The sequence below is a fragment of the Mugil cephalus genome, chromosome 15 (assembly GCF_022458985.1).
Source record: "Mugil cephalus isolate CIBA_MC_2020 chromosome 15, CIBA_Mcephalus_1.1, whole genome shotgun sequence".
Lineage (NCBI taxonomy): Eukaryota > Metazoa > Chordata > Actinopteri > Mugiliformes > Mugilidae > Mugil > Mugil cephalus.
The window spans coordinates 6592166-6608614 of record NC_061784.1 but is presented as its reverse complement, the minus strand read 5'-3'; the positions used below and the strand labels follow the sequence as shown (position 1 = coordinate 6608614).

At 43.4% G+C, this 16449-nt stretch overlaps 2 protein-coding genes across 13 annotated transcripts in view; one reads left to right on the top strand and one right to left on the bottom strand.

The window, feature by feature from the left end:
• The window catches only part of LOC125021121 (peripheral-type benzodiazepine receptor-associated protein 1), a 58952-nt gene extending 53942 nt beyond the window's left edge, over nucleotides 1-5010 (top strand). For 9 of the 12 annotated variants that reach the window (XM_047607005.1, XM_047607008.1, XM_047607015.1 and 6 more), the window contains one exon: nucleotides 370-5010. In XM_047607005.1, the coding sequence (XP_047462961.1) occupies nucleotides 370-699 (330 nt within the window). In that variant the 3' untranslated portion in view covers nucleotides 700-5010. Of the gene's footprint in view, nucleotides 1-62; nucleotides 98-369 lie in introns of all 12 variants that reach the window. The other 3 variants (XM_047607013.1, XM_047607014.1, XM_047607012.1) reach the window with 2 other exon arrangements.
• A 9421-nt stretch (nucleotides 5011-14431) lies between these two features.
• On the bottom strand, nucleotides 14432-16030 carry LOC125021361 (tropomyosin-like). The gene has a single exon (XM_047607392.1). It carries the CDS (start codon nucleotides 15924-15926, stop codon nucleotides 14454-14456), a length of 1473 nt encoding a protein of 490 aa, XP_047463348.1. The 5' UTR covers nucleotides 15927-16030; the 3' UTR covers nucleotides 14432-14453.
• Nucleotides 16031-16449: the final 419 nt, after the last annotated feature.

Below are 16449 nucleotides of genomic sequence, written 5' to 3'. Positions count from 1 at the left end.
TTTCTTTAATCTGTCCTGTCGTATTTCTTCTGCCCCGTTGTTTCCTGCATGGCCTTTTGCAGAAGCAAAAACGAACCGTACACTTTGAGACTTGATCGTAAGTGTGTTTAGAGGATCAACTCCTGTTTGCTTCCTGTTTGTGACCTCTTCCTCCAACCCTTAGTTCTACTCATGGCTTCAGTTACTTGAGCCCCAGGATATGTTGAGATCTCTCTTCCTTTGTATCCTCCTTTTACAAACATTAGTTCTACTACAGTAAATACAGTACAGAGTGTACACACTCAGAGTGTATACACTCTGTACAAATCTGTCTCATCTTGTTAATAAATATGTCTCAGATTCATTCTTAACTGTATTTTCTTCCACTAGGACACTTGGACGTCTTCTACAGATCCACAAGGTCCTGGGACCTCCACGAGAGAAGAGGTTTTACGCCCCCAGACTGATCCTCTTTCACCCGACACAACCGACCGCTCAGACCCACGACCCCAACAGGCACCCGCTACCGGCCCCACGTCACACCTGAACACTGCTCCGAGTTCATCTGCGGCGGAGGGCTGCTGCTCCCCTCCAGGTCCCCCTCCTACAGACAGCCCGGCACGCACAGACTGCCCCGTGCAAGGAAAGAAGAAGAAAACAGGCTTTTTCTCCAAAGGCAAGAAACTGTTCAAAAAGCTGGGATCCAGCAAGAAAGATTGAGTTAGGACCTCTGACTCTTGCGGATACTTGCGTCACATTGAAAGCACTTTTTCTGTCTGTACTGTTAGTTTGAGCGGTGCGTCGGTGCATTTAGCAGCTATCACATCTGACGACTGATGCTTTGACCATCAGTAACTATACATATGCCTTAGAGCACTGCTAGACCAGCTGCTAAATATAGAGTACTTTAAAGCATCAACGTTCGACTTATAGCATCACCGCAGCATGTCCAAGTGCATGCTGATGTGAGCAGACTGACACATATATTCTCTAAATACTTCCTAAGTGTTTGCAAATTTTCAACTCCTCACAGGCTTTAATGGTAAAAAAATACTTCTCCCAGTGCATCCAATGCAGAATATTGAACAGCAGAGCAGACTTCATCATTACTCAGAGACGGCTAATGAAATATTAGCTTTAACACTCACGTACTGGTGCCACTTTATTTGGTCTATCTCTTCCTCTGTGTGACTATAAAGAATGCACTAACATCCTGAATGGATGTACTTTAGACATGTCTGCTTCCCTCTTATGCGTTTCTTGTCTTTAAGCATATTTATACAGTACTTTGTACAGAATGTGTTATTTATTTGTAGCAGACTCTTGCCCATTATCACGTTGCATGAAGTGGCATAAGAGCTGAGGTTAGTTATTTAGAGCTGTGAGACAGCGGGGACATGTTTAGTTTAGAGCTCATTCATGGCGAGGTTAGAGGTTAAGAACAAAGTGTAAGAATTTGAAGGGTTGTCTGTCCTTTGAGTGTGTGTCTGTGTGTGTGTGGGTGTGTGTGTGTAGCTGAAGTCCACAGTCCACTGGTGACTAAAAACAGATGCCTTTTTCAGACATTAACATGTGATCTCTTGATGGTGACAACAGTCACGACCGGCCTAAACGTTACATACTTCATGTTTTCTGTCTGTGTATGAGGGAGAATCCTCCAGTGTGTACAGAGATTAGTAGTATCTGTGGATCAGCTCCGTAAGCTAAAAGGGCTGCAGCTAATGGTTGCATTGTCGATTAAACGTTCAGTCATTTTTTTTTTTTTTTTTTTTTTTTGGAATAATCATTTAATAATTTATTAAAATTTAAAAACTAAACAATATTCACACCTGAGAATCTAAATTTCGTAAAACTTGGCTTTTGTACTTAATTGACTGGCAAGTGGATGTTAAAAACAGTAGAGTGATTCATATTCTCATTTTTAACAAAACTGTGGGGTTTAAGATTTGTATATGATTCATATATAGTTTCTATATGAATGGACAGAGGAAAGTGACAGTGTTCCTGGATTATACAGTAGGAGTAATGTGAATATTCTGTCCCTTGTTATTGAGAAACAAACTTTATCCCCATTTTTCGCCTCATTTTAACAGTGATGCCACAAAAGATTCCTTGATTAGATATTGGCACTACCTTTCAGAAGTATACCATGGGGGTACAGACAACTGTCACTGTAGCCAAAGAACCCAATGGACTCATTGGGGTTTCCCAGAGAAATTCCACCACTTGCCCGAGCAGCTTCCTCACTTCTAAATGACTGAGATTAGGTTTTTATCCTCACATGACTGGAGTCTGTTATCGTTCCAAATATAAACTGAAGAAACTACTTGGATGAGTGGTGAAATGTCTTCAAGAAAACCCAACATGTTCAGTTGCATTTGTTTTTACATAAACTGTGACCTGGACCATGAAAACCCTCAGTAACTGTGATCCTAAGGAAAAGTGTTACTGTCGAGAATGACCCGGAGTTGGTTTTACAGTGACTTCCAATTAGATTTCTGGTGCGTTTACAATTGATATTGCAGATAAAGACGTTCTCAGGAAGTGCATCATGACTGAGTTGAGCTTTTAATCTGCAGAGGTCGCAACACCAGCAACACTTAGTATTTACCGAGCAACTTAAGGAGTATTCGTTTTGGCAAACTGTCCAGATTCAGACTGTCCTAGAACACTGTCATTCTCCGTCTTAACATCCTCTTTCTTTAACTCCCCACCCTTGGGAGGCCTCCTCACAGTTTGGAAACTTCAGGGTTAATCGATGGATGGACTTGTCGCCGCAGCTCCGCTCAATAATGCACTCTAAAAATCAAAACACTGAAAGTGTTCTAGCTCGACATCCAGATGAGCACGAAACAGATTTACGTTGGTTTGAATGTAGCGTGCTTTCTGATGTGAGGCGTCACGGCAGTAGTTAGTGGTTTGTGGCACTGTGATAGACTGCAATAAGTTGTCGATGTATCTTTAGTCTTGCCTCCATGTTAAAAAACGCAATGAAGTTCAGCTTGTGGTGTGTGACGTTTGGGTCAGACAGGCGAAAACGTCTTTATCAGCCCGTCCAGTGTTGTGGTGGTTAGCCTGTCTGTCCACACATTTGCCTCATAACACAGGAAGAAATGTGGTTATTGCTAAATATTGTGTATTGCAGTACTAGGACAGAAATAGAAGCCTGCAGTGAGAGCTTTCCTCTACCGAAGATGCACGTACGACTGATGTGAATGTAGATCACATTTGCAGAGATTGGCTCTTTAATCTGTGCGACGCGGGGCTGTTGGGTATCTTCTCAGGTTTTCACTCGTAGTTTCTTTTCAATGCTGAGCCACCCGTGGACTCTGGCTGTCAACGAGCAGCAGAATATGCCAAAATGTTAGGTGCTTTGTCAGTTAGCGTAGCTGTGAGAGGCCCGAGCGTCCCTGGCAGCGGGGGGGAAGTTAAGTAGAGCGGAGGTCGGGTCTCGGGGGGTTGAAGCGAAGGGATTCCCACATGGGTAGACGGAGTGAAAGCTTAAGACGGAGGCTTTTTTTTTTTTAAGTTTATTTTTCTGCTCTTTCGTTATCGTCGTGAATGTTTTAAATTGTCAGTGTTAAACAAAGGGAGCGTGATGATGCCAAGAATAAAAGGGAGGGCAGATCGTCAGAGACACTTTAGATGTGAAATAGCCGGGATAGGGGCAAAACAGAGGCTGTACTGTATGTGATACGTTATTTATTTCTTTTTTTTTTTTTTTGTTTTGAATCAATGGGTGGATACTCAGACGTTGCCGAAATGTACAGCGAATATTTGTACTCGTATTTGACGGCCTTTAATGCACAAGTATTCTTCTACCTGCTGTGTAGTGACTTAGGCGGCTCCACTGTTGACAGGATAGGACCTAGACCCGTGTAGGTAGTAGTCTAGCTCAGCTTCTCATACTTAGCCTTACACAAAGACCTTGTTTAGTCTTAATATGTTGTTTACAGGATGTTTATTGACTGCATGCATACCAATGTTATACCCATGTTCGGCCTTATTTATGTTGCTGTCACGTTTCTGTTCTTCTAGGCTGACTTGACTACAATGTTTGAGTTGTAGATTGCCGATGCAGTGGAGAAGAAGCAGTAGGAGCTGTGTGTATATAGTGTTGGGACTTGTTGTATATTTTCATACAGTGGCGGGAAACGTCTTTTTTTTTCTTTTCTTTCTTTCTTTTTTTTTTCCTGACCCGCATTCATTGTTTGAAACCAATGTAAGATTGACCTTTTTATAATATATATTAATGTTTTTATTACCCTTTTTGAAAGCTCATCTGTAAATATTTTTGTTAATATTGTTTTTCAGATTTTTTTTTCTTTTCTTTTTGCATGTGCGAGCAGCGTCTATCTATGGAGGAGCGGTCTCTCGAGATGTAATAGGCAGAGGACTCATTGACTTGTGATGGTTTCTTTCAATATGGCTCTTTTTACAGGAATAAAGTATGTATATTTTCACAGAAAAAAACAAAAAAACCCAAAAGTGTGATGGATGTATTTGCACTGACTGCTGACTGGACAAAGAAGGTAAAACAAACAAGATACATGTCTTTGATGTGGATCTTTATTGAGTGTCATACAGATTATTACATCTCAACACACAGTTTAATGTACATGATGGTCTTTTCTTTTCAGGACCGGTGATGCAGATGAATTCTAAAATGGAGGAGCTGCTTCTCTCTGAGCCACACTCTGCCCATGTGAAATGACTGCTGCAACACTCTGGGTGATGTGTGGCCTTGCGAGACAAAGCAGCTTCCTCTTTTCTTTTTTTTTTTTTGTGACTTCCTGCGCGGGCTGCGTGCGAGGCCTCTCCTCTCCCTGAAGCCAACAGTACACTCATCCATAAAGTAGGAAACACTACACTGTGGCGAGGAGTTTAGTAGTGCTTTCTACTTTATGGATGACTGCACTGTACATCCACCGATCCTCTTGCGTCTTCTGTCTTCTCCCACTTCTCTCTTCTTCTTCTGCACCTGCGGCCACGCCTGCAGCTGCACGCCCCCCTCCCCCTCCTCCCTCCCCTCCCCCATCCCCATCCCCCCTCCTCCCTCCACCCGAGACAAACAGACTTGTGCACCAACCTGAAACCTCTCTGCTCAGCAGCTCTCAACGGGCCGGGTCTGAGCAGAAAAAGGCTCACTTCCTGATTTGCCCTGAAACATTTGCATGACTAGTTTGTACAAAAGTTCGAAGCGCGGCCTCCTAAACATTTCTGAGCAGCCAAAGAAAATGGCTTCAAGACAAAAATCTACCAAGCGGGACCACGCCCGGCTTTGTGAAACTGTGCCGTTTTTTGAGGCAAATGTCTGGAGCGAACCACCAGAGGAAGCGCTATCTTGAGGAAGCCATTTTGCCCGGCATGAGTAAGCTTTTCTGTCTGAGCAACTTGGTACGTTCACAAGTCGTTGAATAAAATAAGTCCCCAAATACAGACATGACTTAAAAGTTCGTAACGAAACTGGAACAAAAGGAAAAGTACATGTAAAGCATTTAAATACTAATCATATTACAAATGGTAAAACTGCAATGAAGGACTTCATACATTCGTACATAGATTTGTAAAACGAAATCCAAATAAATATACAAAGACCTGAATTGAGACCCATGGACAAGAACTCGGAACAAAGAAACACAACGTAAATGGTACAAAAGCTGTAAAAACCGACATCGGACACAATCCCGCCGCAAATAATTCTGTCTTTAAATAGACAGCGTCGTCCACCATACTTTACCTCAACCTTCCTTTTCAGTTGTCTTCTCGATTGTCCGGCAGCCCCACAGGTGTCTTCTGTCTGTCCGAGGAGCGGATGAAGAAGAAGAAGAAGAAGTCGTCTCCTTTTGAACCCTCCACAACCACGTGACGCAACCACAGGAAGAGGTCTAACAGTCACAGGCGCTCTCTTTCTCTTCTTCCGTTTCAACTTTTCTGCCTTCAGTAGACGCCTTTTAAAAAAAAAAAAGAAAAAAAAAAGTCAGCCAACTACCAACACCCAAGACATCTTCTTAATAATTAATTACAGTTTTCTAAATCGGCATCAAATAATTTTTTGTGTGTAACTAACCCAGAATGAAGTAGATTGCAACACGCAGACACTTTATCTCTAGTGTTCCTGTTTGAATAGATGTGAATTAGCTAAACTGTAATTCACATTTATGGAGACGCACTAATACACTTGTGTGTCTGTATCCACGCAAACAGCGTGATGAGTTTCATTTATACCCAAGCGTTGTGAGTTCATCTCTTCACAAATAAGATGTTAGATGTCACAGGGGAGCAGTTGGGTTTTTTGAAATGTTTCCTGTGTGAAAATGGTGTCACTGCTAATCTGATAACTTTATCAGAGCTTTACTGACATGGTTCTAATTAAAGATGGTTCTAAAGCCTCCTAATATAGCATTTTAATATAATACCTATAATACCAGTGGGTTTATTTAAAGGCTTTTTTGGTCGCTCTAGTTCTTCTTCCTGTCCAGAAAGTGGTACACTTTTATACGAGAGGAGGACTGCAGCTTCTGTCTTCCATCGCACACGCTGAAGCCTGCGTCGACGTGAGGCTTCTGTTTTAAAATGGACCGAAAATCAAAAACGGCAACTGCGTTCATAGGCGACGTGTCCCTATGATTACCTTTGTGCTGTTACTTTTTTGTTTTTTGTTGTTGTTTAAAAGTGAAAGGCTGAAAAGTTTCAATTCCCTGTAAACGTAAATGTAAATGTCCAACGGTAACTGTGTGGTTTCTCATCATGCAGACCCTGGAGGGGAGCAGAGGGAGTCCCCCAGCCGGTCAACAGACGCGCTGGATGACGGATTCAAATTAGCCCGATGACATTTAGTGGAATCATCAGAGTGTGAGGTTTCACTCAGAAAGAAATGTGAGGGCAACTACTGTACTGTCCTTCAGCACAGCTTAAAGGTATTTCTACTTAGGCACTACGTCTGTTTACTTCATAGTTACTACCGGCTTTTAAATCAATATACTCCAGACAAAGATTGTAGGGTTCATGCAGGAAAGGTATCACAATAAATACCTTTCTTTTTCTGCTTCTTCTGCTGTAACCAATCAATCAGAGAATCTTTTTATTTTTTTTTTATGAAAGGCAGTTTGCAGTCTAATCTAGGTCACCAGAGAAGTTGCAGAGTGATGGCTTCGCTTTCTGGTTAACATCCGTAATGCACGACGGCGCCTATAAAAGGAACGTTCTATAAGCTCCTACGAGTCCTTCCGTTTGTCACATACTCATTTATGTAGAGTGTTAACTCTCTGGCAGTTGGGGTCACCCCCCCCCCACATAGCATTAATAAGCAGGACAAAAGACATTTGTGCTGTTTGTTCACGTAGTTTGATAAAATCACAAGACGTCACAGAAGCTACATATAAAAGGTTTGGGACTAATTTTGCCTTTCCCTCGCATCATTTTCAGTTCTCGTGCTAACCGTTTCAGATCTGCGTTGTTCCTCTGTTCTTACTCTCAGTAGTAGTGCAGCGCTTAGTGTGTGCAAGGAGGCAGACTTTTAGACTCCATTATGGGCAGTTACCGTGTGTTAGGATGTGGAATTTAAACTGATTTTACACTTTAGTGTTGCGGCTGGTTCTAGCTGAGCACGTGCAGTTAGACTAGTTAAGTGATTTCCAGCTGAAACGCGTTGGGGCCCCTGTGTGAAATGACTAATGAGGGAGCAGAGATGGAGGAAAAAAAGGCAACAGCAGCATGAATCTGTCTTTTAAAAACAGGGCTAAATAGGCCATAAAGGAGTTGTGTATTAACTAGTAATGGTCACACGTCAGCACAAAAACTACAGTATTTCCCTCTGACAAAATCCACTCGAGTACACATTCTCAAAATTGTACTTTGGACTCCATTATGTGTAGTTAAAATTCAGATGTGTTCTCACACTGTCGATCATAACTTAACTCCAATGAAATACACTAATATGCAGTTATGTCGGCGTCTTCACTACACAGCAAAGACTAAGGGAAGGGTTATAAAATGAAAAAGAAAAATAACGTGAAAAGTGTGCCGGGTGGATGATAGATGACTGAAAAGCGTTTAATGAGCCTGAGTCCAAAAAAGGCAAAGCTATACACAGGATCTCATCTTCCCCAAACAATTTAATTAAAGTAGGAAGAATTAAAGACTTAAAGATTCGGTTTGCAGCTCTTTCATTTCATTTTATTTGGATGGCCGGTGTTTCTCGTTTCAAGTCTTACGTGCGAGTCTGTGACAATCAGTAGTATAAAAGTAAATGCAAATAAAATGCAACAGTCACTCCTGAGGCCGTAAATAAATCGTGTCTGCTGCAGTGGAGGCAGAACGTTTGCAGCATATGGTGTCTGTCCAGCACACATGCATTTTCTTTTCAGCGTTTAACCCTTCAATCTCCTGACCCCTGCCCTGCCTTTCGCTAATCCCTGCCCTCTCCACCGTCCGCTGAGAGGGGAACGCAGCAGCCTTCATCTGGCAGGCGGCCCCCCTCTGTCCCAATGAGGAAGTGGTCCCAACTGCCCCCTTGGCTTCCCCCCTCCTCAATTTGAGGAGTGGAGCAGACGCCGGGGGCCTTCCCGAGCCCACGCTGGCCCTCGTGATAGACCTTATCTGGGCCGGCAGCCATTTCCCCTCCCTGCCCGCTCTCTCCCAGCTCCCCCCCTGGGTCACGGCCAGGTGTCGCCACCGCAGAGCCGCTCTGATCCCTCCGAGGCCGGAGCCGCTCAGTAAGTGGCTTCACCAGCGCATCAGTAAAAGTTAATTTACACATCTACTCCACTGGATCCCGGAACGCTACTATATATTTATCTGAGGGCCGCACTTGTAACGTGTTAAGATTTTATGTAGGAAATATGATAAACTTATGAAATACATTTATTGTCACTCAGGTCTTAATGGGGCCTGATTAGTTTAACATTTAATACATGGATACATTTCCCCTCTGAATCTCTGCCATTATACGTAAAAATAAAAAAAAAAAGTAAGCCCTACTACCGTCCATTTCTGTGGAGAGCATGCTCAGTGTGGCCACTGATGGATCCTAGTGTGAAGTAACTTGTCCAGGTTGGGCTGCGTAAATAGATTAGATGTTAATAGATGTTTATTTGGTGACCTTCTGGAGGACCAGACTTTTAAACTGGTCAAACGAATGCGTGTGAATGTAATGACCATCAGCCACAGGAAGCGTGATATATCTGAGAGCACTTTCACTTTTGATACTTGGAGCAAATCTTGCTGATAGTGTTTATTTTTGCACGGGGGCACTGCTGCGCGCACGCCTGAGTGGACTGGACTGAACAAAGACGAGCTGAAGCGGAGGCCGGGGCCACGGCAAGCGAAGCCTCCATCGCTCGTAAAAGGAATTGAAATCATCGATTATGACGAGCTGCTCTCGCTTCTGTAGCTGCTTTCTAGTCTACTGGAGAGGAAGTTTTGTCAGCCTTATGAAACACACACACACACACACGCAGAGCAGAGTGTGTGTGGCCTTCTGTCGACAATGTCCACCCCCCTCGCCTCCCCTCCCTTGTAAAGTGCACCCTCTTACTTCCCTTTCTCCCTCTTATCCCTGAGACAGAAAACATTTCGAGACTGAGCCGGAGAGGCTTCCACTCGCTCCTTCCCTTCCCGGCAGTGGTCATCCAAGACGCCGCAAGCATCGAGTCGACACCTCGCTTTCCGACCTAACACTTTCCCTTCAGCTCGAGCGCTCGAGATATCCAAATAAGGACAAAAGCCTCGGTTGAGAGCACCAATGAGGCCGTGCCAGACGGGCCTCACGGGTGTCGCCGTGCACGAGTGTGCGTGAAAATGAAGGGCGCGCTTCTCTGCGCTCAGATGCTGCTCGCGACTCTTGATGTGTGGAAGACCAGGCGGAGCTGAAAGTCTCTCTGACAACGCCTGCGGTCGTGGAGGCAGAACTCTCGGTTTTGTTTTTAGTTCTCTCGTGAAATGACTTCACCCACATGTAGTTTTGAAGAGAAGGGAGGTTCAACTCGCATGGAAAAAAAAAAAAAAAAAAAGTTTGAGAACACTTTCTTGGTGTGGAATTGTTCTGCGCTGAGCTGCAGGAGGAAAGGGGGGTAAAAGTGAACAATTAAATTTGCCGCATTCATCTACACATGCGCTCTCAGAGTGCCAAAGGCCACATGGAGACTTGTGGTTTGGTCGTCATTTCGATTGTCAACTGTCTCCAACAAGTGGAGTCCAGAAAGTCTCGGCTCAGCTTGAGGTGGACGGAGCGGCTTTAACGTACCGGGCGCTTCAGTGACCGTGATGTTCGATTAGTGTGTTGAGATTTCTAAGGAAGAACGTTTTCAAAGTGAAACTCAGTTTACGTCTCATCTGCAGGTTGCACGCGAGCATCAAATAAAACGGTTTGAGCTAAGAAGAGTTTTAAATATCAAAAGGTTGAGTTTCATTAGAATATACGTATGTGTTCCCTTCTCAGACTCTTGGGCCTGAATGTATTCTAGGAAAATAACTTTCACTGGGTTAATAGCGCTTAAAATCAACTTTATGTAGACAGTAACTTTCCTGCCAAGCCTATGAGCTCCTTAACATGTCAGCTTGAATACTTCCTTAGTTAATTTCACCTCTTTGAGACATGGGTATAAGAAAGAATGTGTCTGACAGCCCAGCTGTCCCTTAAAAATAGTGTTGGGCAAGTAAAAGATCAAAGATTAAAATACATACAGAGGACTGCCATGTTTTATAAAACGTATCCGTGGACCCCCACAAAGTGCCTCTAATTTTTTCCAATTCCTTGAAATTTTAGGACATTAGCATATCTGTGATCTGAGCTTCGTAGAACAGAGGTCAAGGCTGTTTAGTCACGATGGCTGTAACTGTGACTGGTACTAAACCAAAACACTTCTAATGTTCCAGAGTCTGGGTTTGTGTTACTGGAGAAGCACAGTGTTAACATTAACACCGATTTTCCATAGAAGCGCAGTCGGGTAATGCAGTGGAAACATGTACATTACACATAGCTGCAACCCCCCCTCCCCTTTTTTTGCAAATACATCAACTTATAATTTCCACCGTGCTCCTCTGGTCTTTTACATGTCACCATAAGAAAAAGACACGTTTTGAAGGTCGCTGCACAGATCAGAAACATGACGTGTTGGATGAGTGGAGGAGTGAATCGTTGGCGCAACAATGGCGTGAATGAATGAATGAATGAATGAGCAACAAGGAGCATGAATAAGAGATTTCCAACCAATCGGTGTGAGGCGTCCTGTTTGTTGATAGTGACCTCTGACCTCAGTGTGACTCCAGTCTGTCCACTGAGCTTTATGAAAACAAATTGCAAAATGTTGAAGCTGTTTACTGATCCTGACCGGCGTTTAAAAGGAAAAAGTGGTAAAATATTAACATAGTTTATTTTCATGGCATTTTTGAAGAGGGCAATTTTGTCCCTTAATGATAAAAACATAACTATTTTTGAAAGCCTGACACCAAATCCACTTTGCAATTATATTATGAAAAATGTTTCAACATTTAGCGATGCCTTCACAAATACTGGCATGTAAAGCGATGGTATTTCTGATTACAACTGAAGTTGATTCAAAGATTTATTTAACAAGAAGTAAAAAGTACCAAAGAAATAGGGGATTTGTGTTTGAAATATCAAAATTCTAATATCGTAGAAAGAATCGTAACAACCGCCACATTATCATAATAAGGACACTTTTTATCCTATGGGGCATGAAGCTTAAATGTGCTGCTCATATTCTTACACTTTAACTTTAGCAGGATTTTTAATGGCAGTGAAGATGTTTTTTTAGCCCTTGGTGCCGGCAGAGCAGCTGAAGTGAAGATTTATTTCTAGCCTTGTGTTTCTCTCGTAGTTGTATTCTGATATACTACCAGGCCTAGCTGCAGCTCATCTGCATATTTCCCTGTAACGAGAGCGTGTCGTCATTAAGAACAAATGCAGAAACACTTCCTTCTCGTGTGTCGACATTGTTCATCACAGGTCTCATTTCCTTGTTAATGGCAGTAAACGTTTTTCTTCAATTCAGGTCAAGGCTTACTCCACTGCTTCCTCCCATCTTCCCTCCATCCATGGGCTATTGTAGTCTGTCAAGAAAAGTAAAGTGAGAAAGGCTCCTGGATACGGGAAAGTGGGGCAGCCTCCGTGGATATCATATCTCAGACATATTATCTTTTTGTGATGTGTTCACCTCGTGTTACTTAACAGAGCTGTAAAGTTACTGCTCAGTCAGTTGTGACCTGGTACTAAATATATCATCAGCAGGTGCTGTAAAGGATAGCTTCTAACAGCTCTCATTGTGCTCACTTCCACAGAAATAAAGTGTCCTCTGTGTGCGTCACCCCGATCCTTCCTGTCACAGTGATATCTAACGTAAGAACCCTCTGGCATTAAACATGCTTTCTTGCTAAGTTACACAATCCAACAATAGAGCACCACACCTGAACAGCACCTGGTACACAAAGAAGCACAAGATTACACCCCACAAGCTGAGATGTTGATCTGTCCTGGCTAAAAAACCACAACAGTCACAGCAACTGAAAGGAGTGTTAAATTCAACTCGAGGCTTTACTTATTGCCAACAACACTGCAGGTGAGTGTGGAGCCAGATTTACGCGCTTTTAGTTTGGTTCTTGGTTCAGTCCCACAGCAGCGTTTGCTGCTGCGTGTGACTCAGTAAAAAAGCGCCATCTTGTGGGCCAATTCAGTAGGTGCAGTGTTGAGTTCCCCCGTGAGGCTTCTTCCACTGTTGGTGCATGTTGCATAATGTAATAATAAATGTAATAAAAGTTCATAATGTAATAATCGGCTCATAATGTAATAAACCATGAGCGCATAACATAATAATGGTTTTGCTGCTCATAATGTAATAATGGCTCATATTGTGAGAAACCTTCTGCATTATCATAATGCATTTGTTTTATATAGCGTTTTATCAAAGACACTTAAAGTTGCTTTACATTGGATACATTCGTTCGTATTCATTCGCTCACTCTGGTCCATGAAAGTAGAAATAGCCGCCTCGGCAGTGGTGGAGCGGAACATGGCCCATTCGGACTCAATGACCCCCACTGCCATAGTTGAAGCTCTGTCAGAGGTAGGCGTTGAAGACCATCTTGACAGGTTCTTCCACCAGTCGTTCCCAGAGACCCTCACTATTCGTTTAGGCCTGCCAGGTCTACCATGTCATCCTCTCTTGACCCAGAATGCATGGTCGCAGGTCAGATGATACAGCTATTAAGTCGATCCTTGACCTACAACCTAGGTTATTGTGGTGTCAGGAGCACTGATGAACAACCTCGTTTTCGAACAAGGTGTTAGTTATGGGCAAACTGTGACTCAAACAGAAGTCCAATAACTGGACACCGCCCGGGTTCAGATCAGGCAGGCCGCGGCTCCCGAACACAGCTCTCCAGGTCACACTGTCATTGCCCACGTGAGCGTTGAAGTTCCCCAGGAGGACAATGGAGTCATCAGTCAGGGCCCAGTCCAACCTCCGTCCTACAGCCTCCGTCCTAGAGACTCCTAGTGGGTAGTCTGTACTGCTGTTTGGCACATAAGTGCAAACAACAGTTGGTACCCATTCCCTGAACTGAAGGTGCAGGAAGCAACCCTTTCGTCCACCCGGGAGAACTCCAACATAAAGGTAGAGAGTCTAGGGGCAAATAAAAGGCCCTCCGCCTCTCACTCTAGCAAAGAGGGTCCAACCCCTTTCAAGGATTTGGGTTCCAGAGCCGACACTATATCGAGGCGAGGCCGACTGTATCTAGTCAATAGCTTGTTGTATTTTGGATTCAGGTTTGCTTGATTATACTGTTTTCACTTTTAAAATACATTTTACCACTTAATACTCAATATTTTATAATAAAGAGCCAATTGTGCTATCACAGTTATGGTAACTGTGTTGTTTAAGGGGAAAACTATAATGTACACAGTTAGCTAATGTAGCCAACGCTAGCACCCTATGTTTAAGAAGCTAATGTTGCGGCTAGCTTGAAGGTACTACTGTAGTTTAAAACTTGATTAACAAAGGAAATGACATGAGTTCAGCCCCTAGGATGCTGTGATTGTGTTCCTTCCTGTCCTCATTCAGGTACTCATGAATTAAGCGATAGTTTGAGGGTTCTTTTTCTAACTTTTTTTTTTTTTTTTTCCATTACAGGCACCACTTGTAGTCAGTTGTCTTATTATGGCTATTGTAACTGAATCCAGCACAAACTGTGTCCTGGCATGAGTATATACATGGAGGAGTTTAATGCTGTTCTTACCAATGATGTTGAACTAAATGCATATTGGATACAAATGTCGCATGTACATGTGCAAACATTAATCCCCATGTATAATAATGACTTTAAATTAATGTTGTGTGTATATTCAAAAACAGAAGCGCTGACATAGATATATATATATATATACATTTTATTCTTCATATTTAATGAAGATTAAGAAAGATGACGATAGCCTCTGGGTTAGGGGAGAAAGGTGGTCAGGGTTGTTGAGAAACCTTCACCAGCTTTTTCTTAGAAGCTTTGTCTTCCTGGTTGTTCTTTTTCAGAGCCGCCTTCACTTCCTTCAGCTGGACCAGGGTGTCTTTATGATCCTGCTTTTGGACTTGGAGTTTCTTGTTGGCCCTGTTGATCTGTTTTTCTTTTTTCCCAATGAGCTTTTCCAGCTGATTGACTTTGTCCTGCCACCGTTGATCAATGTTGTTGACCAAGGTGGACTTCTCTTTGGTCAGCAGCTCTTCAGTGGCTCTTTTCTTCACCTCCAGCTGCTGCACCTTGTTCTGCCAAGTCTCACACAGTTTGGAAAACTCCTTACTGGGTTTGAGCAGATTGTCGGAGAGCTGCTTTTTAAAGCGCTCATCTGTCTTTTGGAGCTCTTCCTTGAAGTTCTCCTCTGTCACCACCAGCTTCTTCTCAGTTTTTTGGAGACTTTCCTCAAGAGTTTTGCTGTTCAGCTTGCTCTCTTTCAGAGCTGCCTCCACTTTGTTCAGCTGGGCCAAGGTGTCTTTATGATCCTGCTTTTGGACTTGGAGTTTCTTGTTGGCCCTGTTGATCTGTTTTTCTCTTTTTTCAATGAGCTCTTCCAGCTGATTGATTTTGTCCTGCCACCGTTGATCAGTGTTGTTGACCAAGGTGGACTTCTCTTTGGTCAGCAGCATCTCCTCAGTGGCTCTTTTCTCCTCCTCCAGCTGCTGCACCTTGTTCTGCCAAGTCTCACACAGTTTGGAAAACTCCTTACTGGCTTTGAGCAGATTGTCGGAGAGCTGCTTTTTAAAGCGCTCATCGGACTTTTGGAGCTCTTCTTTGAAGTTCTCCTCTGTCACCACCAGCTTCTTCTCAGTTTTTTGGACTCTTTCCTCAAGAGCTTTGTTGTTCAGCTTGCTCTCTTTCAGAGCTGCCTCCACTTTGTTCAGCTGGGCCAAGGTGTCGATATGAGCAGCTGTACGTGCTCGCCTCTTCTTGGACTCCCTGCCAAGTTCTTGGTCCTTTTTAGTGAGGAGGTCTTCCAGCTGGTTGACTTTCTCCATCCACTGCTTCTTGTTGTCCTCCAGCCTGGTGGTGGCAGTAGCTCTCACACTCTTTGTCTCCTCTTTCTGGGCGTCGAGGCTCTGCTGAAGGGAGGTGACCTGTTCTACCCTCTTCTTCTCCAGAGCAGAGAGACGGTGGCTAAGAGAGTTGATCTTGTTGTCTCTTAGTTCAATCTCCCTTGCTCCTCTGTAGAGGTCGGCCTTCAGCTTCTTGTTCTGTTTTTCGGTGGCAAACAACTTCTTTTTCAGACTTTCGATCTCGTCCAGATGTTGCTGTTTATCGCTCTGCCAAGCCTCCCTCTCTTTCAGGACCATGATCTTTGCTGCGGCCAGCAGCTTTTCTTTATTCTCCTGCATCTTCTCCTCCATCTCCACCCTCATCTCTTGCAGCCTGTAGATGCTGACTCTGCTCTCTCTACGAGACATGACGATAGCTGATGACACACGGAATATCTAACTTTGTAGGATAGCTGTGAAAAGGCGTTGTGTAACTGATAACAGTTCACTCTGCAGACACAGTACTTCTTAGACCAACGAGTGAATCCTTAAAGTGACTCTACTGTCCTGGAGATCCTAGTTACAAGTTTAACATTCTAGAATGTTGTTACATCAAAGCATCAACGGATCAAAGCAGGCAGGCAAACATTCTACTCTAGGTCACATGACCATCGGTCACCTGACCTTCTGTATTTCGGTCTAGACCATTAGTCTTGATGGACATGTTCACTGTACTCAGAGAAGATACATTTTTGTGGTAATGGTATGGGAGGTTATCCCCATCACAGAACTCGTCATCTTGACCGTCAGATTTGTGGTGTTCAATGGTCAGCACTCTGGACTTTGAATCCAGTGATCCGAGTTCAAATCTTGGTGGAACCTGACTTCAATATGCATAGTTTAACGAAAACACTGCCTTCCTTTTCTTTATTCTATCCTTGTGTCTCACAGC

Coding starts and splice junctions, on each gene's coding strand:
- LOC125021361 (XM_047607392.1), bottom strand. CDS start 15,926: ATGTCTCGTAGAGAGAGCAGAGTCAGCATCTACAGGCTGCAAGAGATG.